The sequence below is a fragment of the Hydractinia symbiolongicarpus genome, chromosome 5 (genome assembly GCF_029227915.1).
Source record: "Hydractinia symbiolongicarpus strain clone_291-10 chromosome 5, HSymV2.1, whole genome shotgun sequence".
Lineage (NCBI taxonomy): Eukaryota > Metazoa > Cnidaria > Hydrozoa > Anthoathecata > Hydractiniidae > Hydractinia > Hydractinia symbiolongicarpus.
In genome coordinates this window covers 14,017,374-14,029,547 of record NC_079879.1, presented here as the reverse complement: position 1 = coordinate 14,029,547, position 12,174 = coordinate 14,017,374, and the positions used below count along the sequence as shown (strand labels likewise).

At 32.1% G+C, this 12,174-nt stretch overlaps 3 protein-coding genes across 3 annotated transcripts; all 3 read left to right on the top strand.

The window, feature by feature from the left end:
* Window positions 1-4,265: 4,265 nt before the first annotated feature.
* LOC130644930 (trafficking protein particle complex subunit 2-like) lies at window positions 4,266-4,971 on the top strand. The gene has a single exon (XM_057450721.1). The coding sequence runs from the start codon at window positions 4,330-4,332 to the stop codon at window positions 4,771-4,773; it is 444 nt and encodes a 147-aa protein (XP_057306704.1). The 5' UTR covers window positions 4,266-4,329; the 3' UTR covers window positions 4,774-4,971.
* A 311-nt stretch (window positions 4,972-5,282) lies between these two features.
* On the top strand, window positions 5,283-6,368 carry LOC130644929 (transmembrane protein 70, mitochondrial-like). Its single transcript, XM_057450720.1, has one exon. It carries the CDS (start codon window positions 5,468-5,470, stop codon window positions 6,194-6,196), a length of 729 nt encoding a protein of 242 aa, XP_057306703.1. The 5' UTR covers window positions 5,283-5,467; the 3' UTR covers window positions 6,197-6,368.
* Window positions 6,307-10,080, top strand: LOC130644928 (protein OSCP1-like). The gene is made up of 13 exons (XM_057450719.1): window positions 6,307-6,574; window positions 6,664-6,818; window positions 7,165-7,200; window positions 7,286-7,417; window positions 7,496-7,576; window positions 7,874-7,977; window positions 8,077-8,205; window positions 8,484-8,562; window positions 8,644-8,725; window positions 9,031-9,079; window positions 9,469-9,526; window positions 9,614-9,677; window positions 9,884-10,080. The coding sequence occupies exons 1-13, from the start codon at window positions 6,307-6,309 to the stop codon at window positions 9,931-9,933; spliced, it is 1,287 nt and encodes a 428-aa protein (XP_057306702.1). The 3' UTR covers window positions 9,934-10,080.
* Window positions 10,081-12,174: the final 2,094 nt, after the last annotated feature.

The window sequence follows — 12,174 nt, the reverse complement described above, 5'->3', positions numbered from 1 at the left end:
TTACATTCTTTACTGCTTTTTCTGCGCGCGCATGTGCATTACGTAATGTTATGATATGCGCGCGCAGTATTTTTTTGAAACTGTGAGCCCGTCTGCGGTATATTTAACTTTGGCAAAAATTTATTGATAATGTTCTGCCCAATCTTGGAACGCGCCCCGTCTTAAGACTGGCCAGGCCAATCTTCCGACAGTGACAAATGGGTGGCCAGTCTTAAGACTGGACTGCCCAATCTATTGACGTACATGCCCAATCTTAGAACAATTGTGGAAGACAAACAGAACAATAAAATTTTTAGAATTTACCTCTTAATAGGAACTTTAAATTGAAACTTTTCTTGGAAATTCAAAAGCCAAAAATTTATATATACCATGTATTTTATGTATACAAAATTGAAACTACTCAACCATTTTAGCATAGTCTATAAAGTTTTTCTTCTATAGACTATGATATTAGCTAGCTGGCTACAGCTCGCTAGCTGGCTAAACATCTCATCCAATGAAATTAACGTCTAGCTAACTAATAATATGGTTGAATACGACTTTTCTGATACTTCATAAATATAAACATTTTATTTTTAAAATTTAGCCACTATTACAAGCTGTATATAAATGCTAAATGTATAACACATGCTCTACCAGCTACCTAGCTACGATTTTCACTCTACTGTGTCCAAAAACAGGTGGGGTCAATTCAACAGTACCCAAAATAAGATGTTTTAATGTGCCTGAGAATGTTTGTTGGGAGTCGCAAAAAACACAGCTCGTGTGGTGCATCCCATCCTTAAAATTTAAACAGCGCCAAAGATGGGCCTAACATGGTCTTTTGCCCAATCTTTTGACGCCCTGCCCAGTCTTAAGACTGGCCGGCCAGTCTTAAGACTGGGCAATTTTATGTCCAAAGATTGGGCAGCGTCCTAAGATTGGGCAGAACAATAACACAATGGGAGCGGACCTGTCTTCTTCCGCCATCTTGCTTTTGATACACCTTTTCACAGTTTAAGACTAATTTTCTGTGTTGAAAAAGGAAGTAAACAGTGAATTTATGATGGCTTTTACCATGGGCATTATAAATATTTTGCATTTTTTGAAGAAATAATTAGTCTCACAGCATGAAAGTGTTATTGCCACTAACCCTACATAGCTAAAAATGTGAATAATTTGAAAGTTTTCTTCTCAAAATATTTCACAAAAAAATTATTTCACTTTTCTTCATAGTCAAAGCCTTCTTATTTCATAACAGTTTACTTCCATTTTTCAATTCTCAATAAGAGCGTTGTAACAAAAGAAAGATTTATTTAAACAATGGCTAGCTGAAACTGCACTTGGTGTATAGACCACTTTTCCATGTGATGTATATAGTTGTTTTGATCTCATTTTGGAAATTGTGGGCATGAGACACTTGTGTAGATAAAAAGCAGGACTCACACAGGGTAAAATCGCTATTAATTCCGTTAGCATGAGGTCCAAGAGGAACTGGAATTAAATTTTAACTATATATAGCTAGCTATATATTTTATCTATCTATCTAAGAGCTCCCGCATAAGGAGCAGTAAACATCAAGTAATTTTAATGCCATTTTTTGCTTGCCAGCAAATTTTAATTGAGAACTCATATGGAATTTTTTCATATATATATATACATCAACAAAGTTAGTAAAACTTTGAGTTTTGACATGGGATTTGTCTCAATCCGAAATAAAGTTGCTAGAAACATAAATTGGATTTAGTTGCTGTGAAACACCTATTTCTGGGCTTTTCATAGACTGTCAGCCCCTAAGAAATATAATGATGTCAAAATCAGATTTAATCCAAAATAATAAAGGTCAAATGAAAAACCAACCCAATAAAGTACAAGACAAGTGACTGAAGCAGTTAATTGAAGGGGTATATACCCTAATTGGGGTATTGGTTGTAGTTTTCACCAAGTTTAAAACTTTTATCGAGAAAATCAAGAATTGTATTTTTTAAGTAAAAATGTTACCTGAAACTACAGTGGTGGAGGCTGCACGCACCTGTAGATCACAAAGAAAACTTTATCATCAACCCAACTGTGCGTTTGATAAATCCTGCAAAAAATGAGCTTGGAAGAATTAGTAAAGTGATCCTTGATAAAATTAATAAAAATCTACGCAATTATCTTAACATTAATCAATGGAAAAATACCATGGATGTGATAAGTTGTTTGATAAGATGCCTGCAAGTTTATGGTTTTTGATATCAAAGATTTTTACCCATCCATTAATGAAAGGTTACTCGTGGAATCGATTAGATTTGCGGAGATGTACACAAATATTACTAACAGAGATAAAAACGTTATTTTTCATTCAAGTCTTTATTGTTTAATATCAGACAAGCATGTATAAAATTTAAAGTGGGATAATGTGATGTAACTATACTTACATCAAAATAGTCACATTAGTTACATCAAACAATCCCCCTTTGTCAGTGTAATTTACAGACTAGAACATATAGATATATCTAGAATTTTTATCTTCTCCAGCCTTGGTCATGTTTTCATCCAGAATGAGTCTTGCTAAAATATTTCTTTGTAATATACTTTTCGAAAAAAAAAATTGAACCAGCGAGCAAAGTATGCTGGTCTGTTCATTGTGCAAAACGTGTTTGCCAGATTTTTAATTCGTGCGCATGATGATATACGGAATGTGAGCATTTTAACTGGTTCGTAGCCCTTTTAAGTATCTAAAAAACAAACTTATTATTTTTTCTTACTTGGTTGATTAACTCTTTTATAAAGACTGCAATTGTAGTTTTTGTTAGCTACTGCGCCTCAAAATTTTGTTGAGTCTTCACAATCTTTTTTATCTCAAAAATATTTTGTTTATAAAGTATACAAACTTCCTTAGTTTAAAACAAGGAAAATGTGCACAACACCAGTTGACTCCTTGCATAAATTAAATTGATTGACATAACCAATCGAACTAACTCCGTTGGTAGCTCCACTTGCCAGGTAATTATGGTTGGTAATGATGTTTGACACGTCATATTTTTTAAAATTAGCATCAGTAAATATCTTTTGACCTCTACCAATCTACTGGCAGCAAAAAACAACTGTGAATTAGGCTATGGGATTCTAATTAGTCTATACAATAGACTATGTAGGTGATTTATCTCATGTAATTGTAAGTTATCAACCATGGTGTGTTCTGTCAAGCTCTTCCATTGCATGGTATCAACAACTTTTTTTCGCTGAAACAAACTGTTAAATCTACTTTTAATACTCCAAAGTTATTTTTCATTGTCATTTGTACTGTGAGAAGGTTATACAGCATTTACTTTGTTTTAATTTAAGAACACATGTGTTACATATGCTGAATTTCCTGCAGGATATTTTCAATAACACCTAGTCTAAATAGTCTATTTCCAGCCTTATTAACTGATGCAAAGATTTGATGTATAATTCTTAGTTCCACAAAGCAAATTGGTCAGGTAAAATTGATATGAAAGCATTGCTTTGCATTTTAACAATAAATTAGGCAAATTTAGGAAAGTGCAGGAGTTTTCAAAGAAATGGTGGAAAATTTCATTCCAAAAGTCATCCAAACGGACCCTTATATGCTGGCATTTGCAGCTTATTGGCACACTTATACAATGTCATTTTTTTTAATATTTTAATAAAAGCCTTTTTTCTGTCTGTTCAAAATAATAACGCAGTTGTTTTATTTTGTATCCTTGGAGGTTGTTACTTCCATGTTGACAGGCAAACAGGTATGGAGGAAATTTAAAATGTTGAAAGTATGTATAACAGACAAATCTCCACAGCCTGGTAGAGATAGATGTGCATATTTTACATGGCTAGCCTCTATCGAGGGATATACCCTGTCTATTATTTCCAGGAGGGGCCATGGCTTAGATGGATAGTCCTAGAGTATTTAATGCTCGTTTTGAGCTACGCAGACCCAATTAGGGCCTGCGCTCTACTAGACAACTTCCGGCAACATCCAACGGCCCACACATGGAGCCATCTCCCCAATTTCCCTCACATGGCTTGGGTTAACCCAGGGCTATGGTAACATTTACTCACCCATGTTGAATCGCCATCAAGAGGAATCGAACCCCGGTCTCCCGCACAGAGTACGAGAGCTATAACCACTAATCTACGGCGCCACAAATCCAGACAATACTAGTCAAACTAGGAAAGTTGGAATTACTGGCAACAGTAGTAGAACGATATGTAAAACAGAGGTGAAATTACAACAATTTTTTTAATAACCATCTCTTAAACTGGAAAAACTGCCCATTCTTTCTAATTTTTAATTGTTTTGATTATAGCTATATATGTATAAATGTATTTCAGGATCAAAGCTAAATAATGTCTGGGTTTTTTTATTTTGTTATTGTTGGTGAAAACGACAATCCAGTGTTTGAATCAGAATTTAATAGTCAAGGAAAGTCAACAGTTTTGGAGCCACACCTGAAGGGTAAAGATGATCATAGACACTTAAATCAATTTATTGTACATGGTGCTCTTGATCTTGTTGAAGAGGTTATGTGGACAACTAATAATATGTATCTAAAAGTTGTTGATAAGTTTAACGAGTGGTTTGTGTCTGCTTTTGTCACTGCTAGTGGTACCAAGTTCATGATGCTTCATGATGCCCGCAATGATGATGGAATAAAGAACTTTTTTCAAGATTCTTATGAAACATATTCTAAGCTAATGATGAACCCTTTTTATGAGCATAACACAAGAATACGTTCAAGTGTTTTTGAAAGAAAAGTCCAGAATTTTGGAAAGAAATTTTTGTCTTTGTGAAACAAGTTGTATAGGTATATATGAAGTTTATTTGAAAGTTAGAGTATTAATTATACATCACAACGGTTTGAGTAACTTCACCACAATAATTTATGAATTCCAAATAACTGAAAAATGTACTATTGTCATGGTTGCTTTTAACAAATATGCTGTCAAAATTTTTATCTGTTATATTTTAAACAATACTTTTTAAAATCATTAATTTGTTATGCTTGCTAATTTTTCTAATCATACAAATATTTGGTCAGGTATCGTGTACGTACCTACAGAATTAGTGAATTCTCATTTCATGTTGTAGATTATACTGTCTCTTATTTTTTAATTCTAAGTATTATAAATATAAGGTACAAAAGATGTAAGTAAGATGTTTTCTCAACCAACCACCATACAATAAATAAAAAATGTGGGTAAGTATGAGTACATGGGAAAAATAATTTTTATGACAGGTCTTTACAATGTTTCAATAGCGACTTTAGCTTGCCTTAAAAATTCTGATCATTTACAATGCTGCATGTGTATGTTTATGTGTATACTTAACATTTTGTTACAATATTTTTCTGCCATAAATTTGCATTCCCAAACCAAAAAAAAATTCCTTTTGCATATTTTTGTGTGGTCTATTACCTTTTTTCATCTCCATATATTTGTTTTTTGTATATACAGCATGCTCTATTAACTTTTGTATATCCTTGTTATGTTTTTACATTTATCTATCTTAGTGTTAACTGGAATAATGGCAGCGATTATTTCAAAATATAGATTACATGTGTTGCGTAAACCCCTAGCAAAACATTTCACTTCTTTTAGCAAACCAAATGTAAGAATGGTGCCATCTCATACCAGTTCGTATAAAATCTTTTCCAGACATGATGTCTGCTTTGCCAGAAATATGTTTTTAGGCTCAAGTGCCAGTTACCCAAGGCAGTATTCAACAACATCTGCAACTACAGAAAAGCCTGTCTCATCTGATGAATTTAGACTGATATATGAAGGACCTCTATCACAAAAAATAAAGTTTATTAAACTGTTTTCTTTGTCTACTTCATTTTTGGCTGTTTTTGCTGCACCAGTGTTTATATTGCAAGGTAAAGAAAGCGTTCCAGTTATTGGAAAAATGATATTAGCAACAACTGTTGTCACTATGGGCGTAACCACAACAATTTTGCTCCATTGGTTGTCAAGGGTTTATGTTCATAAAATGTATTTTCACCCACACTCGAGAACATTTGCGGCTGAAACATTAAACTTTTTTGGTCGAAAGAAAACAAAAACTTTCCTGGTAGAGGATATCACAGTGCCAGAAATTGAAAATGCTTTCTCAACATTCGAAGCAAATGGATGTCGGTATTTTATTCATACAGATCTGAAAGAAGCTGAACAAGTTATGAAATATGTGAAAGAATATAATTACGAAAATATGTAGTTATGAATTCTGTAGTGTACAGATTTGTGGTGAATATGTTTGTTCATAATGTATGCACTAAAAGAGTTTTGTTTTTCATTATTAAATAGGAAACTGAATATGTAATATAGATGGTATTAAACTCTATGTATGCTATACATAATGTAAATAGAACATCGTATAAGGCTTTTGAGCTGTTTGTTGTTTATCATTATAGCGAATTTCAGAATTGCAAATATTTTCCTAAAACTGAAACTTTAGCATTTCATTTTTTAGTTGATAAAATAATGTCTTTAAAAACATTACCAATACTGTTTTTAAATCTTGGTGGAGAAATGATGTACATTCTCGATCAGAGACTAAGAGCACAAAATATAGCAGAAGAAAAAGCCAAGAAAGGTACACATGGAATTAGCTAAATAAAGATTGTACTCTTAAAGTTTCATCACAGTATCTTTAAACTTCCTTTGTTTTATTTTTTTTTTTAGTAATGCATGACATTTTATCAACAATGTTAAACAAAAGATTTATGGATGAGTTATTTAAACCACAGGATGCATACTCTAAGAAAGCAATGAGGACAGTGTTTGATCGTCTTGCACATGCTTCCATAATGCGTCTGAATGCAGCAAGCATGGATAAGGTATTGGGTTTTGGAGTGTCTCTATTATAAAAAAACATGTCGCAGATCAAGATTTTTAAAGAAAGATATACGATTTGCTATTCGAAAATCTTGATTCACAAAATTAAAAATCTGCAAAAATTGTTGCAAATCACTAAATTGAAGCAATTGATTTCTATAATAAGAGAGTTTGTTTCCAAAAAAATTTTTCTTATGAAAATGACCTTTCTTTTTTTTTTTGTCCAAAATGTCTATTTTTAATTAGAGTAAAGTATGTTCACGTTAGTGCGATTGGCTAAATTACAAACAGGCAAATTCTTGTAAAAACTCTAAAAAAATGAGTCTTCTTGCCCTTTTTATGTTTTAGCTCTACGATTTGATGACGATGGCATTAAAATATCAGGTAAAAATACTAAAGTAAAATGTTTGAGTACACCAGTAATAATATGCTCTCTTTCATTAAAGATAGTTGCTCTTTCTTTTGACAGGTCAGTCTTAGCAAACAGCCATATGATGTGCTGATGGTGACATTGAATCACATGGATGCAATAAGAGAGTTTGCAAGAGGAAACGAAGCTATCTTGATACAAATTGAGAATGTGTATGCATTAATAAAAGAGGTGATGGTTGTTTACATTTGCACATTTCTAAAATTGCTAAAGTAGGTTCACACTTAATTAATTGCAATTTCTTTTTAGAATTATGAGAATTTAACAATTGGTCAGTTTCAGTTAATTCGACAGACATTACTATCGTTCTTTCAAGATATGCACATTAGAGTATGTATATTGTAATTAGTTGATTTTTTTGCTGCGTTTAGACAAAACGTTTAACAATCATAGTTTTTTAGCAAATATTATTTTGGTTTGTCTGTTCAGTTTTTTATCATTTCTGGAACATGATTAGTTTGGTTTTAGCATGCAGTGTAGTTTCGGATGATTCTTCTCTGTCATCCAGGAAAGCAAAATGATTAATTACCGTGATTAATATCTTGTTCTTAATTGTTTTATTCTTATGATTCATTCGTTTCCCAAATTTTCCATAAAATATTTTAAAACACAAAAGTTATTTTGTAGGTTTCCATATTTTTAAAAGACAACGTCCAGACCAGTAATGGCAGATTCATCTTACCGAAAAATGGCCAAGTTCCATGGGGAAGTGATACTCCTGGAGCTATAAGGTACAAGACCTGGTTAAAATGTATTTTTTAAAGATATGCTATTGTCATTAAATTTTGCCATGTTACTTGCGAATGTTATTAAATTAGCAACACATTTAGGTTTTTTGATGAATCTGGTATGCAGAGAAGTGTTTCGACATTTGAAATTGAACAGAAGTATCAATTAGCAGATAAGATTGGCACTTTTGAGTTGCTTGGAGATCGTGTCACGAAATATGGATGTAACATGTACGTTGTATTCCTTTCATATTCGTGTTTTCACAAGCAGTATACTTTATTTAGAGAAATAAAACATTTTTGCTAGATAAATTTACGTGGAATTCTTTATTTAGAATGTGTTGTGTTATCGGAGATGTTTCAGTTGAAAGTGATAAAAAAGAGAAAAAAAGAATAATCCATATTTTGACTAAGCGAATCGAAGTTTCATGAGATCAATTTTTCTGAAAATGCGAAAATTTCTCTTGTTTTTTTTCCAAGCATGGACTAGTCGTACATTGAATTTTAAGGTACAAAGCGTCAAGAAACATCGACACGACGATAGCTCAGCCACCTTCAAGAAATACTGGAGTTACTCGTTCTAAACCAGTATAATTTTTTTCTTTTGTCGATCAAAAATTTTATTTGTGCTTGAAACAAATTTTTTAATAAATTTTTAATTTTTTGCAGGAACGTGACGATGTGGCAGATGATTTGGCGAAAGCGGAATTGAATTTATTGGAATATTTGATATCTGGAAAAAAACCGGAAGGTGTGTTAAATTTTGTTGTCCTCGTGGATTTGCTCCATCTTCTCGCAAAGGAATATCGTAGTATTTTAAATCTTCCGTGTTTATGTTCTATTATTTCATGGCTTTTAAAAATCTTGTTAGTATAAAGATTATCATGGCTTGCACAACTGTGTAGTTAAGTAACTTATTTAACATTCTATTAATTTTTGGTTGCTAACCATCTTCTGCTTTAGTTTACAATAACTTCTTTCCATTCCCCTAGGATTTCATCAAAATATCTTCTGTTGACATATTGATTTTTAATACACTGGTTTTGTTTACAATAGGAAAAGCAGACTTCCGATTGAATTTATTTGATACTGACAAGGAGGAAGAGTGAGTCAGATTTCTGCTTGTATGTCGTTGAAACCACGACTTTAACGAGAATTTAAGTATTAATTTAAGAAATGGGAACAATGTTCAAAAGAAATAGTTGTATGTATAGTACGACAAATTGGAAAGGAAAAGGATATATGGCTAATCAATGCTAATAAATTGAATGCTAATAAATTCTAATGCTAATAAATTAAATCGAATTTTGCGATAGTAAAATTTATTGGGATATTATTTTCACGAATGGGGCAAATTTTCATTATTTAAAAGACGTATTTTTGGGAAAATGGCAAAGATTAATCTCTCTGAGGTAAAATAGATTATAACAATGAGAGGTTCTAAATGAAGAGTTTTACTGATAACTGTGTAACAACGGAATTATTTTTTCTTAGAAACGCTGAAGAAGTATACGCGCAAATAAGAAGAGAAATTGTTGTAGATGCATCCCAGGTAGAAATATAATTACATTCCGTCAATTCCTTTTGTCAAATGTGCTTATCATGTGGTGTTAGAATGTGTTCTTTGATTTAACTTTAGCGCCAACAAAGACAGGAATTAAAAAATCTCATGAATGAATTTTCAATTGATCCTTCAAAATCAGGTGCGTGTGACCATAGCTTAACTAAATTTTAAGCATAATTTCATCAAAACACAGGTATTTGCTACACACTGTGATTCTAGGATATTACGCTGTAAAAATATTTTATTCTCTCACTGCGTGACAATGTAAATTTAAAGTAGCGCGAAAATTTGTGTCCGCAAAAATAAAAACTAGCTCGTTAATTTAATCTTCTTTTCTGTTTTTAGAAAGCGATGGTGATGATTTGTTAGCTTTAATGGATTCAACTTCAAAGTAATTAATGCATATCGAGAAAACGTATCATGGCGTGATTAAGCGAGATATGTCTAAAAAAAAAATCTAAACAAGCGAGACATATTTTATCCAAATGTGTAATATATTGTTGAAAAATGTAATTATCTATTATACAGTTGACTCTCGATAACTCGAACATCTCGTTAGGTCAAACAAATGTGTCGGTACCTTAAACCTACAAACCCTTTTCAGGCTAAAAACTTGAATACTCGAAAACTCGATCAAATTTGTCGGTCCCTCGGAGGAATTTCTGGGAACGACTTCATTTAGCACCGGGCTAAGTGGTCCCGACACACGACGTACAACATAACTAGTACCCTTCATACTTTATCGATATTAAAAGTCCGACAGACGTTCAGTCATACTTCTCCAACCAAATGGACCCGCCAAATGAAACCGCATTATCCTACATCCTCTCTATATAACAAATACATATTTTTTCTGTCAATAATCCATAACCAACATAATATCGCATAATACTGCATAATACCTTCATAATTCAAAAATGTACATAAATTTTCTGTCGATGGCCATACCAACGTAATATCGCATAATACTGCATAATGCCTTCATAATACTCTCTATCGTTCCATAAAAAATACATAAATTTTCTGTCGATGGCCATACCAACGTAATATCGCATAATACTGCATAATACTGCATAATACCTTTATAATTCTTAAAAAACACATAAATTTTCTGTCGATAGCCATACCAACGTAATATCGCATGATACTGCATAATACTGCATAATACCTTCATAATTCATAAAAAACACATAAATTTTCTGTCGATGGCCATACCAACGTAATATCGCATAATACTGCATAATACTGCATAATACCTTTATAATTCTTAAAAAACACATAAATTTTCTGTCGATAGCCATACCAACGTAATATCGCATGATACTGCATAATACTGCATAATACCTTCATAATTCATAAAAAACACATAAATTTTCTGTCGATGGCCATACCAACGTAATATCGCATAATACTGCATAATACTGCATAATACCTTCATAATTCATAAAAAATACATAAATTTTCTGTCGATGGCCATACCAACGTAATATCGCATAATACTGCATAATACTGCATAATACCTTTATAATTCATAAAAAATACATAAATTTTCTGTCGATGGCCATACCAACGTAATATCGCATAATACTGCATAATGCCTTCATAATACTCTCTGTCGCTACATAACAAATACATATTTTTTCTGTTAATAATCCATAACCAACGTAATATCGCATAATACTGCATAATAATGCATAATACCTTCATAATTCATAAAAAATACATAAATTTTCTGTCGATGGCCATATCAACGTAATATCGCATAATACTGCATAATACCTTCATAATACTCTCTGTCGCTACATAACAAATACATATTTTTTCTGTTAATAATCCATAACCAACGTAATATCGCATAATACTGCATAATACTGCATAATACCTTCATAATTCATAAAAAATACATAAATTTTCTGTCGATGGCCATACCAACGTAATATCGCATAATACTGCATAATACTGCATAATACCTTCATAATTCTTAAAAAACACATAAATTTTCTGTCGATGGCCATACCAACGTAATATCGCATAATACTGCATAATACCTTCATAATAATGTCTGTCGCTTCATAAAAAACACATAAATTTTCTGTCGATGGCCATACCAACGTAATATCGCATAATACTGCATAATACCTTCATAATACTCTCTGTCGTTACATAAAAAATACATATTTTTTCTGTCGATGGCTATACCAACGTAATATCGCATAATACTGCATAATACTGCATAATACCTTCATAATTCATAAAAAATACATAAATTTTCTGTCGATGGCCATACCAACGTAATATCGCATAATACTGCATAATGCCTTCATAATACTCTCTGTCGCTACATAACAAATACATATTTTTTCTGTTAATAATCCATAACCAACGTAATATCGCATAATACTGCATAATAATGCATAATACCTTCATAATTCATAAAAAATACATAAATTTTCTGTCGATGGCCATATCAACGTAATATCGCATAATACTGCATAATACCTTCATAATACTCTCTGTCGCTACATAACAAATACATATTTTTTCTGTTAATAATCCATAACCAACGTAATATCGCATAATACTGCATAATACTGCATAATACCTTCATAATTCATAAAAAATACATAAATTTTCTG

Coding starts and splice junctions, on each gene's coding strand:
- LOC130644928 (XM_057450719.1), top strand. CDS start 6,307: ATGGTATTAAACTCTATGTATGCTATACATAATGTAAATAGAACATCG. Junction 8,206..8,483: donor ACGAAATATGGATGTAACAT/GTACGTTGTATT, acceptor TTGAATTTTAAG/GTACAAAGCGTCAAGAAACA. Junction 8,726..9,030: donor ATCTGGAAAAAAACCGGAAG/GTGTGTTAAATT, acceptor TGTTTACAATAG/GAAAAGCAGACTTCCGATTG.
- LOC130644929 (XM_057450720.1), top strand. CDS start 5,468: ATGTTTTTACATTTATCTATCTTAGTGTTAACTGGAATAATGGCAGCG.
- LOC130644930 (XM_057450721.1), top strand. CDS start 4,330: ATGTCTGGGTTTTTTTATTTTGTTATTGTTGGTGAAAACGACAATCCA.